Genomic DNA, 26,165 nt, shown 5'->3' with positions numbered 1-26,165 from the left:
CACAAAAAGTTAAATGTATCAGCCTTTCTTTGTCACCCCTGTTATTGTTAGCAGCGGTCAGCCTACTGAACTCTGGCGCTGAATTATGCTGAACCCCTTCAACCAAAAAAATAAAATCTGTACTGTACAATATTACTGCTGTTTGCACACAACCTGTAATACTTGAATCCTATGCACCTTCTACCTTGCATTTAACTGTTTAGATCTGTTCCATGTAATTTGCACTACAATGCTAAATGCCATTTTATGCCTAATCCTCCATCTCAATCCCTTTTCGCACATTTTGTACTATTTACACATGATGCCATATATACTCTAATGGTCACCATCCATTCACACATCTCTGTACAAGCATCATATCTATTTACGTTCCTGTCATTTGTACTGAGCTGGTCTCTATCTCTTGCACTATTACTCGTGTGTGTAAAAAAAAAAAAATATATATATATATATTGCTAGCACTTCTGGTTAGATGCTAACAGCATTTCATTTGCTCTGTACTTGTAATCTGCACAATGACAATAAAGTTGAATCTAATCTAAAGTTTTGGCCTCTTGTCATGAGAGGTGGAAAAACGTTGGACTGACCAAATGGTAAAAAAAAAAAAAAATGCTAATATTCGATCTGTTTCTCTGCTAAAGAGTAAAGTGTTTCATCTTTAGAGAAAGAGGAAATCAGTAAATGAGTAATCGAACTAGTATATCCAGTTCCCTGTATTAGGCCGTCTATAATACACAGTAATTTCTGAACATGACAATTATATTTTCTCATGTTTCCTTGTATATTTCTTAATCTAATTTTTCATCCCTCTCTCCTACAGTTCGGATTTCCCCACCCCGTCCTTTGATTATTATTCTTTTGAAGATTCTTTGTTGTCAAGCCGCCAAAGTGGAGAGTGTGATTGCAGAAGCGGGTGCTTCTCGTTTCAGGTGTGTTGAAATCACATGCATTGGCCAAATCTTTTGTCTACCAATCTTTCTCATTTAGTTTCCCGTCAATGGAGGAGAAAGGTACAAGATTTAATCTTTTTTCATCTTTTTAGCATGCTTATTATATATGTTGTGTGTCTGAATAAGGATATCTAAAAGTGTTAGGCCTATTGAGAATTACTTATGTAGAAATATATCATTATTTGTTCAGTAACAGACTACATTTTGAGGCACCTGAATTAAATTGGACTGTCCCGATGTTAGAGCTTTTCAGCTCAAGACAATCTGTGTGTTGGCCTACTCTCATGTTAAACACTAATTACTGGCATTGTATAATGACTGGCATTTCTCTCTATTGCACACTGGTTCAGTTGCGTTTTAGACCCGAGCATCTGCGTTGACGCTGCACCAATCGGAGTGGACAGTTCAATCGATTTAACTTAACTCATGACTGAGGGGTAAAACATTTGCCTGACTTTTTAAGAGGATGTGTTTAGTGTGATATTGAAATTATTGATCATCTTTGTACATTGTAGCAATCAATCTACAAGATGCAATTTACTTCAGATTACTGGGGAGGTGGTGTGGAACTTTGTAGGATGGGATGTGTGTCTTAACATTTACAGTTAGGCTTGTATAGAGACTCCCAAGACTTGGTAGAACCATGTGTTTTCAATGAAGTATCGCACACACATTTGAGAACTTTGAAGGATTTTTAACTTTGAGGAATTTACTTTTTCTGCATACTTATTTCTTAATCTTATTTACTAGGGCTGTGCAATTAATTGCAGTAAAATAACGATAAGAGCATGTTACACTTTTAATTCGCAACAAGTTGCAATTTTATTTAACTCAGAATTAATTTTAGTTCGCAATTCTGATTGGTGCACATATTTTGCACACTGACAAGATCAGAATGTGGTGCACTAAAAAGCCACCAGTGAAAAAATAGAACAGAAATTAGAAAGGTGAATAGAGAAACACAAATGCACAAAGAAAAAACCAACACTATCATCTAATTTATGCAAAGACCATTTTCCCCTCCTGAAATGCATTTCTTAACACCTAAATGCATTTAAGTGTATGGAAATACATTTGCCAAAATCGCAATATCTATCAAAATAATCGCTATATATGTATGTATGTATGTATGTATGAATATATATATATATATATATATATATATATATATATATATATATATATTATTATATACATACACACACACACACACACCCACCCACTGGTGGCCAAAAGTTTGGAATAATGTACAGATTTTGCTGTTGTGGAAGGAAATTGATACTTCACCAAAGTGGCATTCAGCTGATCACACAGTATAGTCAGGATATACTGAAGTAAAAAAAACGGCACCATCACTATTTCAAAAAAATAATTTGATCAAATCTAGACAGTCCCCATTTCCAGCAGCTATCCAACACCTTATGCTTGAGTAATCATGCTAAATTGTTAATTTGGTACTAGAAAATCACTTGCCATTATATCAAACACTGTTGAAAGCTGTTTGGTTCATTAAATGAAGCTTAACATTGTCTTTGTGTTTGTTTTTGAGTTGCCACAGTATGCAATAGACTGGCATGTCTTAAGGTCAATATTAGGTCAAAAATGGCAAAAAGGAAACAGCTTTCTCTAGAAACTCATCAGTCAGTCATTGTTCTGAGGAATGAAGGAATACAATGCTTGAAATAGCCAAAAAACTGAAGATTTCATATAAAGGTGTACACTACAGCCTTCAAAGACAAAATACAACTGGCTCTAATAAGGACAGAAAGAGATGTGGAAAGCCAGATGTACAACGAAACAAGAGGATAAGTACATCAGAGTACACGTGGAGGATTTTTTGATGAGAACTCTTTGAAGTAGTTTAAGAAGTTCTGGGGGGGGAAAAAAATTCAAATTGTAATAGTAATTTTTCACATTATTAATGTACTGACTATACATTGTGATCAGTTTGAATGCTACTTTGGTGAAAAAAGTACCAATTTCTATAAGAGCAAAATCTGTACTTTATTCCAAACCTTTGGCCGCCTGTGTGTGTGTGTGTATGTATGTATGTATGTATGTATGTATGTGTGTGTGTGTGTGTGTGTGTGTATAAAATATATATACACACACAGGTTCACTAGTTTTTTTTTTTTTTTTTTGTCAAACTGTCTTTTTAAACTGTTTCCCCCTCCCCCCACCACCATAACAAATTGGATTACAGTGTTAGTCAGTTAAGCATATTGGGCGTTGTGCCAACAGCATTCTGAAGCTGCATTATGATCACATTTTGTTTTATTGTTCTAGTGCTTCTTCGGGCGGAGGAGGAGGTAGGGGTGCAACTCAGCACTATACCAAGACTCTCGGTAACGGGTAAGTCGTGACTTCCTGCAAAATGTGGAGATCAGTACAGCTTTGATAGGATAATATCTAACCAATTTGTTTCTCTTTAGCGAGTACCTGGGGAAAACCCCAGGGCTTAGCGTTCAGAGATGGGTTCCTTCACGAAGCACTAGACGAGATGTCAACTCCTCCAATGAAAAAGAACAACATGATGCAATATTTAGGAAAGTAAGAGGGTGAGTGTCCTTGGCAATCATGAATATTTGAGCTCTTACTCATTGTGCTTCAAGCCTCGTGAGCATGTTTTTGTGGTGCATCAGCTGATGTTTTCAAGTTCAAATAAGCACAAATGTTTTTAAATGCTAAATAGTCTTTATTTTAACTTGTGTGATGTTCATTCTTTGCTTTTGCTTCTCTCTTTCAGCATACTTAATAAACTGACCCCTGAGAAGTTTGATAAGCTATGCCTTGAGCTTCTCAATGTGGGCGTAGACTCTAAACTTGTCCTCAAAGGTGTCATCTTGCTGGTAAGATGCATTTGTGGAATTCAAGTGTCGAGTACCTTAAGCCCCTTTCCCACATACAGTCCCAATACTTTCCCCTTAGGAACTTTGTAGATTAGAACACTTAAAAGGAACTTCACACTAAAGGAGCCCCGGTAGTGACTTCATGTAGTGTTGACCACTTTTCTTCTGACGTTCTTTGCACGCGCAATTCAATAGCAACAACAAAATCCTGCCAATGGAGGATGTCTGGAGCGGAGCTACACTTTTGTTAGGGCTGTTTTACACAAACTGCGTCTTTAGGTTACAGTCTTTACACAGTGCCTTTGACTTGCACGATGCTGAAGCCGCATGGAGAGGAGAGATGAGGCGCTTGGGGTGTGTTCAGTTCAGAAGTGATTGATTATCCCTATGCCCTATTCCCTTCTAAGTCTTTACCATCCACTGTGAGAGCTTTGGAATGCTGAAAGTTGTGGAGCTCAAAAATAACTTTCAATTTACACAGCACAGATGTGAAACTTCCATTGCAGAAGTCATGAAGCAGCACTGCTTAACCCTCGCACTCGCATGATGTGAAACATGCGATACTATTTGGATACTTTGTTGGTTTTATGTTGTTTCTGTGAAGGGCATTGGAAAATTTGTGCAATCCTCTGAGTAGCAGGCTAGCAGCTACAAGTTTGTTTACTCATGACAGCTTATCATTGCTTTGTGCGTTTTGCGTGTTTAACCAATCACAGGTTGCAGCACCTCCCACGGTCCCTCTATGCTAGAAGTCTGCATTCCCGCTGATCTCCCGTGGGACCCGATCAAATTTCATGCGGCACGGGATTCAATTTCTGAATTGAAGGCGGTAGTGGACGGTACATCCATGAGTTATGTGCAGGAGCGGGTGGTCATAAGAGGCTAAAAAATCAGTTGTGGATATCTATTTTTATATTAGGCTATTAATTCATGAATGCAAAAAACAAAATACTTATTTTAAAATTAATTTATTTTTGATAACAATAAACAAAAAATCCAACGTTAAAGATATTTAGAGCAGGCCATAGTCAACAGCGCTTTACAAGAATAGCAGAGCAAAGCATGGACACAATGTGTCACCAAAGGATGTGAAACTGGTATGTGAAAATGGTCGATTTAAGTGTTAAGAAACCAACCTCAGGCAAGTCAGATGGGCATCAAGTCAAGTGTCATCTGATAATAGCAATAAGAGAAAAATGTAATGTTATTTGCATAAGCTTGTCTATTTGTATGGCTTTTGCCCTATGTGGAAAACAAATGCGAGGTTGCGGGAACGGGAGCAGTCGGGAAGAAAACCATTGCGGAAAGAGAGTGGGTGAACATGGAGTAAAATTCAGCAGGAACGTTCTGGTGTGGGATAGAAAGTTGCGGGAGCGGTATGGGAAAAAGCAGTCCCACGCAAACCTCTACGCCACCAAATGTACCTATCCTGGAGTAGAAGCTAAAAAAGTCTCTCTTAACGGCTAAGAGGAACTATAGTTCCTCGTGTATAAAAACAACAGAGTAGTAGTTCTGATTAAAAGTACCTAAAATGGGCTTTAGATCCTGCAGTGGGAAAGGACCATTAGTTGCTGACTGTTGTGGTTTAATCATTTTTATCTTGTCTCATAATAATCTGTAGATTGTAGACAAAGCCCTAGAAGAGCCCAAATACAGCTCACTCTATGCTCAGCTATGTCTGCGTTTGGCAGAGGATGCACCAAACTTTGATGGCCCTACACCTGAAATCCAGTCATCTCAAAAGCAGAGCACAGTGAGTACTCCTGCATTGTGAAATATTATCTTGGCTACATTTCACAGGGGTTGTTAAATCTGTGTGCATTATCATAAAACAAATCCTTATTTGCTGAACTCACTGAATGAAAGTTCATGATTACAATGAATTACGGTCATAACAGAGAAAAAAAATAACACCCTTAAGTTGAGCTCGCTGATATCTTGCATAGTACACTAAAGCATGCCTATTTTGTTTAAAAAATGGTTTAACAATAAAGCATGTACTTATCTTCTTTTTGCACATTTATGTATTGGTTTATTTTCTTTTTGTTCTGTGTGTGTTTACAGACCTTCAGAAGACTTCTAATTTCCAAGCTTCAAGATGAATTTGAAAACCGCACAAAAAATGTTGACAGTGAGTCATTTCTCTCCCCCTGTGTGTTTTGTACTTTATTGCAAGGATTTCGTGGGATGTTTCTAACATTTCAAATTTGCCTTTTCATTTAGTCTACGACAAACAAGACAACCCTCTCACCTCTGAGGAGGAGGAGCAGCGTGCCATTGCCAAGTTCAAGATGCTTGGCAATATCAAATTCATTGGAGAACTTGGCAAACTTGACCTCATCCATGAATCTATCCTTCATAAGTGCATCAAAACAGTATGTGTCTCCTGTTCAAGTATTCATACCCTCTATTGGTTCCACTCCACTATGACCACATTTACATGCATTTAATAAAGCGGTTTATTCCAGGGTTTGTGCAGAAAGGGACGTTCTGGAATGTCATGAAACAAGAATGCCTGTTTCCTTATGCCGCTTACGGTTTCTCCTCGAACGCAGCTTAATGTTGTCATTTAAGCACATAAACACCATTTGCATGAACAGAATGGAAAACAAATGTCACAGAATGGAGCCTAACAACAAGTCAGCAAGTGGAAAGAATTCTGCATTTCGCGGAGTACAGTGGGAAACGCACATACACCAATCAGCCACAACATTAAAACCGCCTGCATAATATTGTGTAGGTCCCCCTCGTGCTGCCAAAACTGTGCCATCCTGCACAGAAAATTTTTTCCCCATTCTGATGGTTGATGTGAACATTAACTGAAGCTCCTAACCTGTATCTGCATCAGCCGGGTGCAGTTTCAATCTCTCCCCCTTAGATTGAGTTGCACGAAGTGTCCATTGAAGAGAAGCTGACCGCACAGAGAAATGACAGTTTCAGAGTTTGTAGTTATTTGCATGACCTGCTTCCTTGTTATTTGAACTTTAATAAAGCTATAACGCATTAAAGATGTAACGCCTGGATGTTTCCTTTTAAAGACACTCGACACGCAAGTTTTGCTTCAGCGGAGCGGCAGCTCCAGCTCTGCTTATTTCACAACAAGAGTGCTTCTGTATTTACTTATATTGTATTATTCCCTCATACTTTGCGATCTACCTCACCTGAAGCTGTTTGGAAAGTTTAGAATGTGAGCTGTTTTCTTCCTCTCCTCAGTCAGGTGCAAGCTGCAGTGCTGCTCTCACGCATCATCATTAGAGTTTCATATGATCTCATGTTATGTTAAATGAGATCAAACAACTATTCGACAACTAAAATTTCTTTTTATTTATTTTTAATATAATTTCAGCCCTATACAGGAGTAAAGAGTATGCCGCTTATACAGTGCATGTAAACCAGAACACTTCTTTATCGCAATAATCCGCTTTCTCCCAATAAGGCACTTTCTTGTGTCCATGTAAACATTTTGTATGTGAATTGGCTAGTGGTGAGTCAGTGATTTTGATGGGTCTCATTCCCTACACTGTCTGTTTTTCATTTGCCTGTAGCTTTTGGAGAAAAAGAAGAGGGTCCAGCTCAAGGACATGGGAGAGGATCTGGAGTGTCTCTGTCAGATAATGAGGACTGTGGGGCCCAGACTCGACCATGACAAAGCCAAGGTACCACCTGACAGATGAGCCATAGAGCTGTTCAGACGTGGCGTTAATTTGTAGGCCAACCCGGAAGTCTAATTCGCCATGGGTTCTCTCAGGATTTTCCTATGGGTTTTTATAATGGGGTTTTTAAACTTGTGTAAAATAAGGTTTGTGGTAAACATTACTTGACGATACGTGGACGTTTTGTTCTACAACATAAATTACACAGTCATACCTCAAATGTGAATTTTGAAGCTGCCATGCATTAGAAAAAGTATGTAAATTTAAAATTCACATTTGCAGTATGACTATGTAATTTATGTTGTAGACCAAAACATACACATATCGTCAAGTAATGTTTACTACAGACCTTATTTTACACAAGTTTAAAAACCCATAGGAAAATCGTGAGGGAACCCATGATGAATTTGTTTTCCGGATTTTTGGACTACAAGCTGAACAGCTCTATTAAGGGTCACTTTAGTATTTAAATATGCTATTGATTTGAAATGGCCAGTTTCATTCTTTGCCCAGTATTATAAATCAAGTTGCAGTTAAAACACTTTAGAGCACATAATTACATCAGTTGAATCACTCTGTCTTTGCAATGTTATATCTTGATGGACTGCCCATGTATAGGTGTTAATATGATATTGAAGGATCATAAGGACTGAGTTTAACCATAAACCATCTGTCTCTGACTTTTCTCATGGTTAAAACATACTCTTGAATTTTCTGCCTCTTGCTGCCACATTTCCAACATGGTCTTGTAGCTGGAAACTGGCCTTGTGTTTGAAACAGCCCAAAATGATAAGATATGTCATTGTGACATAGAAGAAAATTTCACTTAGTACCTTTCGGTATGATTTTCTTGAACGAGTAAAAGCCTAGTCTGAGATGAACAGTATTGCCCTGGAGTAGTTTTAAGAGGATGATGCAGCCTTTGAGAAGCTTTAGTGTGATTTCAGACCATTAGAATTGACTTGCTGTGGGCTCTTTAAAACATGATCTCATTTACTGCTGCCTCCCACAGTCTTTAATGGATCAATACTTTGGCCGAATGCGATCCTTAATGAACAACAAGGATTTGCCTGCAAGGATTCGTTTCCTACTGCAGGATACTGTGGAGCTGAGAGAGAACAATTGGGTTCCTCGCAAAGCTTTTATCGACAACGGACCAAAGACGATTAACCAGATTCGTCAAGATGCAGTGAAGGTGAGTGTGTGTGGGAAGTTTTTATTTTTATTTTTTATTATTCTGCAAGCTTTCAAATGTTATCCCTTGACTGACTCTACAACTACGAGCAGTTTTAAGTTTATTGTTGGTAATTACAAGTTTTCGTTTTTTTTTTTTTTCCTCTGAAGGATTTGGGTGTTTTTATTCCACCCATGAACCAGGGAATGAGAATGGACTTCTTCTTAGAAGGCCCATTTATGCCGAACAGGATGAAACTGGACAGAGAAACTCTTGGAGGATTGGCCGATATGTTTGGTCAGATGCCAGGTAAGTGTGGCATTTTGCTTGTTGTATTTGTTGAATAAATTCAACACAGTGTGTTGGAAATATGCCATGTCTTTCCTTAGCTTATTTATATATCTGCAGGAGGTGGCATAGGGACTGGTCCAGGTGTGATCCAGGACAGATTTTCCCCCACCCTAGGACGTCATCGTACAAACCCACTTTTCAATGGCCACAGTGGACACATGGCTTCCCAACCACAGTTACAATTTGATTTGGGTATGAAGCCTTTCATCAAGTCTAGTCAGGTGAGCATAAACAGATGTGTAGCACACACAACAAACATTTTACATTTTTATGAGATTAAAATTTAGTTATCTAATGTCTTTAGGGACAGAATCAGCATTTTCACAATCAAAACCAGAACCATTCAAACCAGCAGCAAGTACAGTCGAAGGACATGCCACCACGCTTCAAGAAGGGGCAGCTCAATGCAGATGAGGTAAACCAGGGAGATGCATTAAACTGAGTTACACTGAAACCTTGCACCCTGTGATTATAAAAAGACGCGTTATTCTGAGGGACTCCACTGGATGGCAGTTTTCTTCCTTTTTCTATTCTTTTCTTTACATCCTCCTTTATGCTTCTCCCTTGTCCCTCAGTCTTAAACTGCCAGCTAGTCCGCTGACTGCGATTATGAGATATGAGAGAGTGCATGTCACCAGTATTTCCAATATTTGAATCCTTAAATACTCTTAAGTCTTTGTTTTTTTTTTTTGTCCAATGGTCTTTTCTTACAGATCAGCCTGAGACCAGCTCAGTCATTCCTTTTGAATAAAAACCAAGTGCCAAAACTGCAGCCTCAGATCCCCACCATGATTCCTCCTAGTGCTCAGCCTCCACGCACGCAGACTCCACCACTTGGACAGGTAGAGAATTCTTTCTCTCTCACTCGCGTGTACAAAAACAGTGATTGGGGCGGGGGGATAAGGTGCCTGTAATGATGATAAAAAAAACATTTAATAACACATTTACAATCCGATCATTCAAGGTTCAGACTAGGGGGCCGTTTACACATCAACGTTTTCAACTAAAAACGGAAAACATTTTATGCGTTTTGGCTGTTCGTTTACACGACAACGGCGTTTTGGTGCCTGAAAACGCAAACTTTTGAAAATGGGTTTCAAAGTGCAAGTTTTTGAAAATGATGCCGTTATCGTGTCCGTGTAAACATACAAAAACGCGAATTTGTGAAAACGATGACGTCATGCACACGCGTATTACATGTTCAGTCTATAGGCATGCGCGAGTACTTCAAAACAATGCGTGAGACATTCAGAACTACAATGGCTGACTACAGGACTGTGTCTGTGATGAGTTTATTGACGCTTCTCCAGCAAAGTAATTGTAGTAATAAAGCAAACTCATCCGTCCAGACAAAATTGCTCTGCTTTCACCATCTTCATTGTTTGTATTCACCACTCTGTTGAAGAATGCTTATGTGATGTTTAATTTGGAACAATAAATACATTAAGCACAGAAATAAATCTTTATTTTATTTTTTTTTTTTTTTTTTTTTTTTTTTTTTTTTTGACAGTTTAAAAAAATATATTTTATTGGTGTCACAACTATTTAACAGCAATGGTAATTTAATTACTATGAATTCTCTGGAAAATATTCCTTCCCAGTATCTTTTAAGGAATTTATGACTGTGATTGATGCTATACCTTTTGAACTTATTGAATTATTAAAATATAACATTGTTTCAAGACCAAATATTGACTTTACTGTTAAGTTGGAAGTTATAAGTATTACGTATAAAAAATAATAATAACAGCTATCTTAGGAAAATGTCAAAATTGTGCAGCTCCATCAGCCAAAATTTTTTGGAATGCACAATTTCAAAATATTAATTGGGAAGAAACCTTTAAAATTACAAGACGATATTGTGTGACCAATAAGTTTCGTGAGGTCTCGTTTAACATTATTCACAAGATTTACCCTGTTAAACAATTTATTGCAAGATTTAGGAAAGTTATTGATTTAAAATGTGCTTTTTGTAACATTGAAATTGAAAGCATTGTACACCTCTTTTTTGACTATCTATTCAAAAATGTTCTGGTGTGATTTAGAATATTTTTTGTTTAAGATGAATATGGGTATTGATATGCATTTAAGGCAAGAGGGTGTTTTATTTTGATAGTAAAATTGAACAAAGCATGGTATATTATAAGTTTGTTGATTTATGGAAACTATTCATAAATGTAAATGGTCATCACAGAAACCAAACTTCACGCACTTCAAAATAGAAGTATAACTTTACTATGTTAACAGGAGTAAAAAACAGTAAAGCGCTAAAGAGTATTAACTTTTATAAAGCCTTGAATATTCCCTTTTGAATCTTAATATTATATGCATTGTATATTGTATAATTTATAGCCTTTTGAATTCTGTATATTGTCGGTATACCTTTTTGTAAGTTTTTTTCTTTTAGTTTATTTCTTATGCTTTCAGTTGGTTTGACTGTCATGTTATATTGATTAAAGCAATAATAACAAAAAAAAAATGCTCGTGTGCAGGTGCGTAGTGTTTCTTTACAAAGTGACCGCCAACTACTGGCCTGGCATGCATAATACAGCGTTTTTAGTCGTTTTCGCGGATCCGTGTGAACGGGGATCGTTTTGACAACGTTGTGGTCTGTACGCGAAACTTTTCAAAAACGCAAAGGAAAAACTTTTCCGTTTTAATTACGTCGTTGTCGTGTGAACGTACCCTTAAAGTGGAAGAAAACGGTGTTCTTGTGTGGATGAGAGGTGTAAACATAGCAGCATTTATATATTTTCAAACAAAAACAGATTAGTATGGAAGTGGCCTAAAACTCCATTTTCAGTTGTCAAATGGCATCGTTTTCCAAAGTATGCAGTAATGGACAGCGTTTTCGAAACACTTTTCGGTGGAGAAAAACACCATTCTAGCATGGATGAGTAGCAAAATAAATGCGGTTCATAACAAAAACATAACTGTGGACATGGCCTTTTAAGGGTCCGTTTACACGACAACGTTTTCAACTGAAAACGGGTTTCAAAGTGCACATTTTTGAAAACGATGCTATTATCGTCTCCGTGTAAACGTACAAACACGAATTTGTGAAAATGTCATGTGCACACGTATTACTTGTTATATAAAGAATGATGGATTGATAGGTATCAATTTGAGATATAATTATCAATATGAATACTGGTGTCTGTGCAAATAACAATCAATAATTTATTTATTTGGAGTGTTTTGTATGGAGTGTGAACATTGTACAGTAGGCAGAACCTGCAATTTGAAAATCTTGAAATTAATGTATGGATTCAGATGGGAAAAATGTATTTGTATTTTAAATGTTATTTATTTACTTCTATTTGATGAACCGTTACCCTGCAATTCATTCACCCACCACTTATGTATACAGCCTATAGACAGATGTGATGCCATGTACAGTATTCAATGATATGCTTAGAATGTGAAAACATGAGGCAGTGAAAATGCATGTTAGATCCAGTGTACACAAGACCTCTCTCTCCGTCAGAAGATATCCATATATCAGAGTTCTGTCTGATATACAGAACCAGTCAACATCAACAGCTTATTTTAATTTACTCTCCTACCAGCCCAAGAGTCAGCAGGGGGAATACAGAAGAAGGCAGGAGACGAAGTGATAGTAAAAATGAGCAGAGTTTATTGAATAATCTTGAGAGTTCAGTCTATAGGCATCTGCGTGAGTACTTCAAAACAACGCGCGAGACATTCAAAACTACAATGGCTGACTACAGGACTGTGTTTGTGCTGCTCAAGATTTTGAGTTTATTGACGCTTCTTCAGCAAAGTAATTGTAGTAATAAAGCAACCTTATCATCCGTCCAGACAAAATTGCTCAATGTTTTCACCATATTCATTGTTTGTATTCACCGCTCTGTGGAAGAATGCTTATGTGCGCAGGCACGTAGTGTTTCTTTACAAAGTGACATCGCAACTACTGGCCTGGCATGCATAATACAATGTTTTTAGTCGTTTTCGCAGATCCGTGTGAATGGGGATCGTTTTGACAACGCTGTCGTCTGTATGCGAAAATTTTCAAAAACGCAAAAGGAAAAACCTTTCCGTTTTTAGTACATCGTTGTCGTGTAAACGTACCCTAATTTTACATTCATCCGTTCAGCAGTTAATTGCTTTTATTTTATTTTTTTTCCCTCTCTGTCTGTCTCCTATCTTTCTTGATGTTGCTAATGTTTACATCCTTTTCTGTTTGTTTAGCCTCCTCAGCTTGGTCTGAAAACCAACCCTCCTCTGATCCAGGAGAAACCTCAGAAGACAATCAAGAAACCACCACCTGCCAAGGAGGAACTGCTGAAAATGACGGTGTGCATACACAGCCTTTCATACTACTCCAAATCACTAGTTGTTGGAGACATGAAGTTTATTAACCTTTTACTGGTTTTGTTGACACAGGAGAATGTTGTGACTGAGTATCTTAATAGTAAGAACTTGGAGGATGCAGTCAGTGGCGTGAGAGAAATGAGAGCTCCAAAACACTTTGTGCCAGAGATGTTGAGTAAGACCATCTTATGTTCTTTGGAGCGGAGTAATGAAGACAGGGAACAGGCTAGCACTCTTATCAATACACTGCGCAATGAGGGCTTGATCACTGGGGAAAACTTTATGCAGGTAAATTGCCTTGAAGTTTTTTTTTGTTTTTTTTCACAATAAAAGATTCTGTTCATTACCTGGGGACACTGATCACACAAGTGATATAGGTAGTTTTCCATGAACATTTAGTCATTTAGCAAATACATATCTTAACTTACAAAATTAGGAACATAAGCAATTTGTCATACAATATCTGCAGTACCGTACTGCCAAGTTCTAATCGTAGCTGGAGTAGTATAAAAGTTAGAGCAGAAGAAACACGCTGAAGTAAAGGTGTTTCTTTTTATTTGTATTTTATTTTAGTGCGTAATGATTATAGACTGATTAAGTGCTCATGGAAGAGACTTGTCTTTGTCTTTAAGCTGTTATTTGAAGGTCTCAACAGGACAGGTGGGGGTTGAAAGCTCAACATTTTCAGTGTTCCCACGTGTCCTGGAAAACCTGGAATTTTCAAATGCATTTTTCCAGTCATGGAAAATTAGAAAAATACCTAAATGTCCTGGAAAATAATTATTTGTCAAGGGAAATATTTCCATATAATAAAACTGTTTGACTGTGTTGCTAGCAAGGTTTCCGTTACATGTACAAAAACATGTTAACGATCGGGACTCGGAATAGGAGTAAATACACAAATTTGTGTAGTTTTGTCACTGCCAGTGGCTGTGCATTGTGAAACAACATCAACGGTTAAGGGCGCTTACACCATCGTGATTGATTACAGCAGTAGCCAATCTTGTGCTTGGCAATCGTAGTCCAATCAAGGCAGATAGCAGTCTATCATCTTCATCATGGAGAGAAAAGGGCAGAAGAGCTATTAATGTGTAAAAGTGACTGATGTTTATACACGTTGAGGGGCTGTCACATGACTCACATCAGCGCTGCCGAATACATTGAAGTCTCTGAAGTAGGGCTGCCCCCAACCAAAGATTTTCTTAGTCGACTAGTAGGCATTAATTTAAGCCATTAGTCGACTAATCGCACATTTATGATATTTAATTACTTAAATTCATCAGAAAATGGTTTGAGTTCCAGGGCTGAGAAAGAATAAGTAACATTGCTAACACTGTTCTACATTACAGAGAAATACTAAACCGTAATAATGAGCCTTTAAAATATAAATGTTATAAGCGCACGCATGAAGCGAGCCGCAGCGACACCGCAAAAGTGGTAATGATTCTGAATGTGTCGGGAAAAACCAGCAAGGAGACTGTCTGAACATTTTGTTAATTTATAGAGAGAAATGCACATAAAGGTTGTGCTGACAGACGATGATCTCGGGGATCGATGATGGTCAGAGTGATCGCCAATAGCTGATGCCTTTGACCATGTCCATGCTTGTTTTCCCATTTATTAAATAATTATTTATTAGGCTATTATTATTATCAAATTAATATTACAAATAATTTGCCCATAGACACACAGACACATGCTTGAACAAACATACTTTATTATATTATTCAGAACAGATGACAGAAAAACCGTCTATGCGCATGCATGTTTGTACGGAGGCGTGCTGTCTCGTGGAACACATGTAAAAGGTTCTCACTCTTTTTGTTTCTGTCTTCTAAATTTTTTTTGTTGTTAGAACAGTATCGGATATGAGTGCTGCAAATGATCTCAGACATCTCAGCTCAGGAGTTGCTTTGAGTTCAGATCACTTTATTTCCAAAGCAGTTCATTGTGAACGCAACTCTGCACCCTATACATCTGTGATTAAAACATAAAATAATACAAAAACACGTTCACCTCGAACCATGATTTATATTTCAGTGATTATCATCATTATTATTATTATTATTATTATTATTTTTACATTTTATAATTGTTTTTATTTCTTTGTGTAATTTTCCACCTGCATGTTTAGACAGATACTTGCCTGACGGTAAATGGAAAGGTGTATGTGTATATATAATAATATTATTAATATTATTATTCTTTTATCACTTCATTATTTTATTTGCTTTTTGTTTGGAGTGCAATTTGAATTTAGAATTGTATTTAATTTTAAGTTTAGTTTTAAATTAATTTTCAATGCAAAATCATTAAAGCAAGAATATTCACTGATCCCTCAGCCCTGGGGTTTCCGATGTAATTGGATATATATCGTGAAGGAGGGAACAAAACTAATTTATTCACACACATTATGATGTATTTTCCCAGATCATGAAATACCCGACTGGTAGAGAATGCACAAATAAAGTAGGTTCTTTGCCAGAGAGATGTTGCCCTTCACAACTGTTGTAAAGCCATCTTTCAAAAAGTTGAACAACACACATTTTAATTGCACTTATTTTTTTTCCAGTTTCATTTGAATTTTTAGTTAAGTCTTGCTTTATTGTGTAGGCTTAACCCTAACCCTGCTTAAAGAAATGTACCCCATAGTATCACCTAGTGTCCAACCAGCGGTAATACCGGTTTATTTTTACATTTTATAATTTTTTTTATTTCTTTGTGTAATTGTGTAGTTCATCTGTTTTCTGTGGAGTTTTTTTCTGCGAACAATCAAAACTTGGTCGACCAAGACTCATCGACTAACGTTTGGTCAACTATCAGGGGGCAGCCCTACTATGAAGTGACATGTCAGCGAAGCCTCTGCTCCAACTTCACACTAAAGTGTTTTTCACACAAATTTTGCCTCACAAATTATGTCTTTGAGAGTACAAAGATACGATTAATATTTAAAACCATCCAAATTTGTTTCATTACCTTATCTTTTCCGAGTGTTCGGAGACCCCAGTTATTGAACTACAATAATTACATTCACCAAAAAAAATTAAGACCAAAACATAAACGATTCCTCCTTATTTTCTGCAATCAAACCAGTTGCCTTTTATTTGGGAAAAAAAAAAAGTTTTCAGTGTTTATTGTGCACACCTCCCACTTTCTTGTGTGGCAAGCTCGTAAATTCTCCCCTCAATGAAGGGCAAAGTGCCACTTAATGGTGGCATTGAACGGTGCGTTGACGACTCAACTCATGTGTAATGCGCTTTACAGTGACGAAAGGACATTATTGAAACTCAAAATTATTATTATGAGGCTATTATTGGTGTCTTTTTGAATGAAAAGTCATGCTCGGCAGTTCACAAACTGAAGGAAAACGATAGATGTACTCTGTTCTTATAATGTTTAAATACTAAAGTCTCTTGGCAGATTTCAGTCATGAACATCTCAAAATGATTCAATGACTGACTTTTAGCACATAAGACACTCATTTATCGCAACCTAGTAGCATTTCCTGAAATGGTCACTAACCTGGTCAGTTAATTAAACTGAACAAATTTGTGAAATAGAAGCAAGCCACACCAAAATACCCTTTATTTTTGCAGCCAATTCTGCACAATTGTGCAGATTATTTTCTATACTTGACTCCTTAAAATAGATTAAACTGGTGCTTTTAGCTTATTCTTTAAAAAAAAGAACTCTGGAAAACATGGATCATCCATGGATCAGTGATTATCTCGACCCTCATGAGGTTGCACCCCTCTGAGTTATAAACTTTAGACAACCATGACAGTCAGACCTCTGAATTTATAAAAAAATAAATAAAAAATAAATCACACTGGGTTGGTAGCATGGTGTTTCAGACTTAATACCTCGGGATGTGAATTCATTTACAATAATTCAACATTTGGAGTCCGCTTATACCGCAGTTACCACATGTAGTATGTGGAAAACACGGAATCTAGTCATATAAATGGCATTAGCAGTAAAACGCAGAATGTCATGGAAAATGGACGAAAATAAATGTTTGAATAAAAATAATTTGAAAGTGATGTGCGCTTCAAAATGAATGTGTAGAGCTGGCCGCTCACACTGAAAACACCTCATCGTGATCATCACGTGCGCTCGTGTGTGTGAGATTGACAGAGCACTCTGAAGTGCACAGCACATGTAGACTATGTATTTATTCAATTTAATCACAGTTTTATGGGGATTAATAATCACATTGGGCCATGGAGGAAACTGCTTATCTGGAGGTGAGAAACTACCAACAAAAACACAAATGCAAAAATAAAAGCTAATTTTAAATGGATGCATGTGTTTTTGTTTAAATATTACATGTTGTGTGCATAAAATGTCCTGGAAATTTGGGCCTTGAAAAGAGTGGGAACCCTGATTTTTTAATTCATCAAGATTTTAGGTTAAAATTAGTGCTGTCAGTCGATTTTAAAATGTAATTGCAGGTTTTGAAAGTGCTGAAGTTTTTTTTTTATATATATATATATATATATATATATATATATATATTACACACACACACGTGCATACATCACACACACAGTTGTAGTCAGAAGTTTACATACACTTAGGTTGAAGTCATTAAAACTTATTTTTTAACCACTCCACAGATTTAATATTACCAAACTATAGTTTTGGCAAGTCGTTTAGGACACGAGTAATTTTTCCAAGAATTGTTTACAGACAGATTGTTTCACTTTTATCTCATTTCCAGTGGGTCAGAAGTTTACATACACTAAGTTAACTGTGCCTTTTAAGCAGCTTGGAAAATTCTAGAAAATGATGTCAAGCCTTTAGACAATTAGCTTCTGATAAGAGGAGTACTGAATTGGAGGTGTACCTGTGGGTGTATTTAAGGCCTACCTTCAAACTCGGTACCTCTTTGCTTGACATCATGGGAAAATCAGAAGAAATCAGTCAAGACCTCAATTTTTTTTGGACCTCCACAAGTCTGGTTCATCCTTGGAGCAATTTCCAAACGCCTGAAGGTACCACGCTTGTCTGTACAAACAATAGTACGCAAGTATAAACACCATGGGACCACGCAGCCATAATACTGCTCAGGAAGGAGACACATTCTGTTTCCCAGATGAAAGTAGTTTGGCGCAATAAGTGCAAATCAATCCCAGAACAACAGCAAAGGACCTTGTGAAGATGCTGGAGGAAATGGGTAGACAAGTATCTATATCCACAGTAAAACGAGCCCTGTATCGACATAACCTGAAAGGCTGCTCAGCAAGGAAGAAGCCACTGCTCCAAAACCGCCATAAAAAGCCAGACTACAGTTTGCAAGTGCACATGGGGACAAAGATCTTACTTTTTGGAAAAATGTCCTCTGGTCTAATGAAACAAAAATGTAGCTGTTTGACCATAATGACCATTGATGTGTTTGGAGGAAAAAGGGTGAAGCTTTGCTGCAGGAGGTACTGGTGCATTTCACAAAATAGATGGCATGAGGAAGGGAAATTATGTGGATATATTGAAGCAAAATCTCAAGACATCAGTCAGGAAGTTAAAGCTTGTTGCAAATGGGTCTTCCAAATGAACAGTGACCCCAAGCATACCTCAGGTTGTGGCAAAATGGCTTAAGGACAACAGTCAAGGTATTGGAGTGGCCATCACAAAGCCCTGACCTCAATCCGAAATTTGTGGGTAGAACTGAAAAAGCGTGTGCGAGCAAGGAGGCCTACAAACCTGACTCGGTTACCAGTTCTGTCTGGAGGAATGGGCCAAAATTCCAGCAACTTATTGTGAGAAGCTTGTGGAAGGCTACCCAAAACATTTGACCCAAGTTAAACAATTTAAAGGCAATGCAACCAAATACTAACAAAGTGTATGTAAACTTCTGACCCCCTGGGAATGTGATGAAAGAAAGAAAAGCTGAAATAAATTATTCTCTCTACTATTATTCTGACATTTTCACATTCTTAAAATAAAGTGTTGATCCTATAACTGACCTAAGGCAGGGAATGTTTTCTACAATTAGATGTCAGGAATTGTGAAAAACTGAGTTTAAATGTATTTGGCTAAGGTGTATGTAAAATTCTGACTTCAACTGTGTATACACTGAACAAAAATATAAACGCAACATGCAACAATTTCAAAGATTTTACTGAGTTACAGTTCATTTAAGGAAATCGGTCAATTGAAATAAATTCATTAGGCCCTAATCTAGGGATTTCACATGACTGGGAATACAGATATGCATCTGTTGGTCACAGATACCTTTTAAAAAAAAAAAAAAAAAAAAAGGTAGAGGCATGGATCAGAAAACCAGTCAGTATCTGGTGTGACCACCATTTGCCTCATGCAGCGCGACACATCTCCTTCTCAGAGTTGATCAGGCTGTTGATTGTGGCCTGTGGAATGTTGACTGGAACACGCTGTCGTACACGTCGATCCAGAGCATCCCAGACATGCTCAATGGGTGACATGTCTGGTGAGTATGCAGGCCATGGAAGAACTGGGACATTTTCAGCTTCCTGGAATTGTGTACAGATCCTTGCGACATGGGGCTTTGCATTATCATGCTGAAACATGAGGTTATGGCGGCGGATGAGTGGCACGACAATGGGCCTCAGGATCTCGTCACGGTATCTTTGTGCATTCAAATTGCCATAGATAAAATGCAATTGTGTTCGTTGTCCGTAGCTTATGCCTGCCCATACCATAACCCCGCCACCACCATGGGGCACTCTGTTCACAACGTTGACATCAGCAAACCGCTCGCCCACACAATGCCATACACGCTGTCTGCCATCTGCCCGGTACAGTTGAAACCGGGATTCATCCGTGCCAGTGGCCATCGAAGGTGAGCATTTGCCCACGAGCACACTGATAAGCTTCCCTGAGACAGTTTCTGACAGTTTGTGCAGAAATTCTTCGGTTGTGCAAACCCTCAGTTTCATCAGCTGTCCGAGTGGCTGGTCTCAGACGATCCCGCAGGTGAAGAAGCTGGATGTGGAGGTCCTGGGCTGGCATGGTTACACGTGGTCTGCGATTGTGAGGCTGGTTTGACGTACTGCCAAATTCTATAAAACGACGTTGGATGCGGCTTATGGTAGAGAAATGAACATTCAGTTCTCTGGCAACAGCTCTGGTGGGCGTTCCTGCAGTCAGCATGCCAATTGCACGCTCCCTCAAAACCTGAGACATCTGTGGCATTGTGTTGTGCGACAACTGCAAATTTTTTTTGTGGCCTTTTATTGTCCCCAGCACAAGGTGCACCTGTGTAATGATCATGCTGTTTAATCAGCTTCTTTATATGCCACACCTGTCAGGTGGATGGATTATCTTGGCAAAGGAGAAATGCTCACTAACAGGGATGTAAACAAATTTGTGCACAAAATTTGTGAGAAATAAGCTTTTTGTGCATATGGAAAATTTCTGGGATCTTTTATTTCAGCTCATGAAACATGGGACCAACACTTTACATGTTGCGTTTATATTTTTGTTCAGTGTATATACTTTTCCTGTTAAAATGCATTTTCTTAGACAAGAAAACGAAACAATATGTAACAATATAATGCTTTATTAACATTTTCCAAACCAAGCTGTCCTCAGAATAAAGATAGAAATGCGCCAAATGAGCACTAATTCAAGTTGGTTAAACATTTCCCAAAGTCTAAGTGGAAGGTTGACTAATTGAAATAACTAGTCCCCATAGGTTGAGTATTTATTGCAATAAGCTTTAAATCTCAAACTGTCATCTTCCACAATATTAATTGGCTGGCAGACTGTGGCTATCCACTTTGCTACAGCAATCGTGAAGCCGCATTCATGATTCATCATCAGGGCATCAATGCCATCGTGTTTTAACTACACGTGTTAAGAGACATGTCTTGTGCTTTTAGTGCTGACAGTCTCAAATTGGTAAATGCGATAATCGCGTTAAAGAACAATTAACACGTTAACGATTTTAAATTAATAGCTTGTTAATGTGTTAATTGACAACCCTAGTTAAAATATATTTTAGTGTATATTTTAGGTGCTGTCACTGATCACCATATTTTAAGCTTTTCACCAATTTTTAATCACCTTTTTGCTTTAGTTCATTTTAAATGGTCCTGCTATGTGACAAATTTAAGTACAACTTCCTTTTAGTCTCAATTGATGAGATCTTAAAAACTGCACATATAATAATTATAAAAGAATTAGCCAAATGCAGTTTATAATGGTTTAAGATGGAGTATAGGATGTCACCACAGGACACATCAACCTTTTGAATGTATTTCATGTTGGCTACCTTTTATGCATTAAAAATCTGTCTTTTGTCATCAGGCTCTTCTGAATGTGTTAGATCAGTGTTCTAAGATTGAGGTAGACATTCCTCTGGTGAAGTCTTACCTTGCCCAGTTTGCAGCACGGGCAATCATCGCTGAGCTGGTCAGTGTGGCAGAACTGGCTCATCCCCTGGAGAATGGCAACCACTTCCCTCTTTTCTTGCTGTGTTTGCAGCAAGCATCCAAGCTCAAGGACCGTGAGTGGCTCACAGATCTCTTCCAGCAGAGCAAGGTTAACATGCAGAAGATGCTTCCTGGTATGTTTCACTTCTACTTTTAAGGGTGTGATCTATAATGTCATTCATTTCAAACTTGAGCATGGCACTGCTGTATCAGTTGACATCTGGAATGTTAAAACCAAGGTTACTTACTAGGATAATGCAAACACCCCCCCCCCCTTTTTATTTCTTTTTTTTTCTTTTTTTTTTGTATAAAGACAAAATAAAATGTCAATACGCAATGCATTTAATGTCCGTAATGTCACACATTTCTAAGAGTGTATTCAGCTGGAAATAATGTTTGCCAGGATTTGGTTTTTAGTAAGCTATGAAATTGATTTAATGTTAATTTTACCAGCCTGTGAAGTCTTATGTCAGCAGAAAAGTTGTTCCAGAGGGGAGATATGTTTTTTTTTATTTTTTTTTATTTTTTTTGAAAGATTTTGAAAACATCTCTCTCTCTTAGAATAATGTTACCCTGAGTTGTGCACAATAGGACCAGGGATACTTAAGCAAATAGGGTCCATTTTGATTTCTTGTCGACTTGTATCTTATTTTTGTGTTGCTTAGAAATTGATCAAAATAAGGACCGTATGCTGGAAATTCTGGAGGGGAAGGGTCTGAGTTTCCTGTTCCCCTTGCTGAAACTTGAGAAGGAACTGCTAAAGCAGATCAGAGCAGACTCCTCCCCTCAGGCCATCTACAAGTGGATCAAAGACAATATCTCTCCCAAACTCCACACTGACAAGGGCTTCATTAACATACTTATGACCAGGTACAGCCCGCTGATCCTGCATCATGTTCAAGAAACTTAAGCCTAGTTTACACTACATGACTCAAGCTCATCTCCTTTGTTTTGAGGCTGCGACGAAGTCTTCGATCTCACGACAAACAGTCTTGTTGTGCGTGCACTCCTGTGACCTGCCGAAACTAGCCCCAGATGCTGCAAACGTTTTCAAAACAGCTTGATATCTAGATGCCTTGTCCTCCAGGTGTGTGCACTGTCCTGACGAGCAAGAGTCTGACATTGAGCCAAAGCCAATTAACTATATAGAGAGTGCAAGAGGAGGGCAAGTTATTACGCAGAAGACAAATAATTCCTTCCCACTGTCTTTATTATTTTTAGCAGTTTTTCTGTAATGTTTCCTTTTGCAAATAGTAAAATGGGTGCAAGCCTTTCATGTTTGTTGAAAGAACAGAGCAAGGTTTGGGTAGAAGGAGACAGAAAATCACTTGAATAAAACAATCCATATCTCCATACCCGTAAATCATCTTGTCATGCAATCGTCTTTAAAATAAAAAAATAAAAATATTTGCAAATATACATAAAAATGTGCGTGAGCCATTCTTTCATGTTTGTTGAAAGAGGAGAGCAAGGTAATGGGTAGCAAGAGTCAAAAATGGTAATAAAATAAAACCTCACCCACACCTCCCTACTCATTGTTTTTATTATCATCAGCTGTTTTGATTATTTTTGCAAATGGTGCCAACAAGCATGAGAACGGGCGAGTTTGTGAATGAATTTCTTTCTTAAAATTAAGATGCATTTTGGGCGATCCTTTTGAAATGGGATGACGCTAAAGGCAGCTGTAACGGCCGTTTTTTCGCTGTTACATGCGGATTTAAAGGAAAGTAAGCAGATGATCAGAAAATGTAAAAAAGCAAATGCATGAACACGCACAATAGGGACAAAGATTTGAGCAGCACGCACATTAGAAGCTCATTTACAGGTACTACACTAAAATAACTCAGAATTCTGCTCTAAACATCATGTTTGTGAACAAAAAGAAACTGTGCGCTTATCATTTAGTATAACACAGACGTAATGTCCTCTTGAAAGCAGAGACTCTTCTCGAAATCCGAACACAAGTGGTCAAAAGAGATGACCAGGTGTAACAGTGATGTGTCTCACTTGTACATTTGTGATTTAGATCACCCAAAACACATCTTATTCCAGTTTACACGTGGCCTCAGTCAGGGACGAATGGTCGTATAGTTGATGTACAACAGTCTTGAGGTGTTCGCACCAGCACGATGAAAAACAGGACTGTAAGTCGCAGGGTGCCGACTGCAAGTCGTTTAGTGTATGCTTGGCCTAAGCACTCCTAACTCTTAATAATCTGATATAACTTAATTAGCCATATTAGTGTGACATCAGTGATAACAAGCCTGACTGTTTCTCATACAACAGCTTTCTTCAGTATATTTTTGCTGAGCTTGGTGTGACTGAAGGAGACGAGCAACTGTCCACTCCTTCTAAAGAGCAGCTGGACCAGGAGAAGCAACTACTACTAGTCTTCAAGCCAGTCATGCAGAAGTTCCTCCATGATCATACAGACCTGCAGGTCAGCGCCCTGTACGCCCTGCAGGTGCACTGCAATGCCAATGCATTCCCAAAAGGTAATGTAACATGCAGTCCCTGTTGTGATTTCTGAATCAATTAAACGGTGACCTCTCTTGATTGTTAAAAATGGTGGTTTTGTTTTTAATAAGAGCTATAATTATTTTTTTTTAGGTATGTTGCTTCGCTACTTTGTCCATTTTTACGACATGGAGATAATTGAGGAGGAAGCTTTTCTTGCGTGGAAAGAAGATATCACCCAAGAGTTTCCTGGAAAGGGAAAAGCCTTATTCCAGGTAATTGTTCCCTCTGCTGTTAAAGGAACTGTTCACTAAAAAAAAATCATTTACTTGGCACCATGTTGTTCCAAAGCTGTATAAATGTATTAATACAAAAGGAGATGCTGTATAAACCCAAAAGGAGATGTTAGGCATAATGTAAGCCTCAGTCACCATTCACTTAGATTGTCATTGTATGGAAAAAAGGAGGCTAGTATTTTCATTTGTAGGTGAACTATCCCTTTCAAGGTAACCCAACTGTGTTCTAACATTTTTTTACATGTATGTTTCATTCCTTTCAGGTGAACCAGTGGTTGACTTGGCTGGAGACAGCCGAGGAAGAGGAGTCAGAGGAGGAAGCCGACTGAGGATCCAGGCTAATCCTCTCCAGTTTCCTGCTAAATAACATCCTGTCTTCTCCTTGGTTTCTACACTTTTTGCAATAGCTCACACACTCAACCATCTCCACAATACACTGCTGCTAGGCTCATGAATTAACTGCCAGAAAACAATGTCATCTTCATAATAATCAATGTTTTGCTTGTTTCATTTGCTTGCCAATGGCAGGTTGCATCAGCTTCTTTTGAGGTTTTAAATTCCAGAGGATATATCAACCACTATGTCTAACATTTTTTATTAGACCTGAAGAAAAAGTTGTAACCTGTTGCCTGGCTTAATTTGTGTGTTGTTTCAAAGGACATGGGACAGCTTTTGGTGTCTCATTCTTAGTAAATACACAGCTGTCAATATAGAAGTGATGGTCTGTTTGCAGTCTGTCTTGTAGTAAAAGTTAATCATGAGATCCTGGTTGAGTGGCCTTCATAGGTTATATTGAAGGCGCTTTTATTAGTGTTATTCTGGGTCGGTTGCAATATCCTTTATCCCTTTCATGCATGATTTCAACAAAACTGTAATCACTGACTTGCTATAATATTTAGCAGTTTCCATTTCTACCTCCTACTGAATAGGCTTTATTTAGAAATGGCTTCTGATGTCTGAAATTTTAGTCTTGAATTTAAGATCCAGTAAATCTGTATAGTCATTCAGACAATTTTGCACAACACACTACCTAATACCACAGCTTTCAGTAGAGCGTATTTTAAGTGCTTTCCATTGAACATGCTTATCAGTTGGGAAGTCCAGCAATTAGTATGTACTTAATGCCTATGCTGACCCAGCCTTACGTAATGTTGTCTGCAGTGTGTTCTGATAAGGTAACTGATGTGTTCTTTATGGCAGTAGTCATGTTGCCCTTCAGGCCCCACCAATCTGCTGCAGACTATTTGAACATCTTAAACCTTGAGATGGTGGATTTTAACCTGCCTTTTTAATGGGTCGTAACAAAGAAAAAGTACATGAGAATTGGGAGGAAAAAATCTTGAGATCCACAAGAGGGGAAATGCTTTTGTGCCATTAAGTGGTTCTTAGACAACCTATTATTGAAAGGTGTTTTAATTATATTTGACATAACATGATGGTAAACTTAAGTAAACTGCAATCCAGTTGTAAGAAATGAAATGGCTTATGATCATGTCATTGAAAGGCTGTTTTAGTGCTGTATTCGCCACTATTGCTGAATTTACAATAAAGGAAAAACTTGATCAGCATAAAAGTGTCCTTTGTCAGCTTTTGTAAGAATTACACAGAGGACTTTAGAATCGTACAAAACTTGTAGTGTAAGATAGGAGAATTGCGTTCCTACCTGCAGGGTTACAGTAGAGACTG

The 26,165-nt window shown here is 37.9% G+C and overlaps 1 protein-coding gene and 1 non-coding gene across 2 annotated transcripts; both read left to right on the top strand.

Annotated features, from left to right (window-relative positions):
* Positions 1-1,361: 1,361 nt before the first annotated feature.
* LOC127456390 (eukaryotic translation initiation factor 4 gamma 2-like) lies at positions 1,362-26,052 on the top strand. The gene is made up of 20 exons (XM_051724853.1): positions 1,362-1,387; positions 3,237-3,302; positions 3,383-3,508; positions 3,697-3,799; positions 5,421-5,552; positions 5,864-5,930; positions 6,023-6,174; positions 7,345-7,455; positions 8,465-8,647; positions 8,797-8,935; positions 9,035-9,198; positions 9,282-9,392; positions 9,691-9,819; positions 13,190-13,294; positions 13,385-13,600; positions 21,602-21,860; positions 22,392-22,596; positions 24,013-24,221; positions 24,337-24,458; positions 24,743-26,052. The coding sequence occupies exons 1-20, from the start codon at positions 1,377-1,379 to the stop codon at positions 24,806-24,808; spliced, it is 2,676 nt and encodes an 891-aa protein (XP_051580813.1). The 5' UTR covers positions 1,362-1,376; the 3' UTR covers positions 24,809-26,052.
* LOC127456551 (small nucleolar RNA SNORD97) lies at positions 9,436-9,603 on the top strand. The gene has a single exon (XR_007899870.1). It is a non-coding gene; the product is annotated as a small nucleolar RNA SNORD97 (small nucleolar RNA).
* Positions 26,053-26,165: the final 113 nt, after the last annotated feature.

The sequence above is a fragment of the Myxocyprinus asiaticus genome, chromosome 18 (assembly GCF_019703515.2).
Source record: "Myxocyprinus asiaticus isolate MX2 ecotype Aquarium Trade chromosome 18, UBuf_Myxa_2, whole genome shotgun sequence".
Lineage (NCBI taxonomy): Eukaryota > Metazoa > Chordata > Actinopteri > Cypriniformes > Catostomidae > Myxocyprinus > Myxocyprinus asiaticus.
Note: the sequence above shows the minus strand (reverse complement) of the source record. Positions and strands in the feature narration are given on the sequence as shown.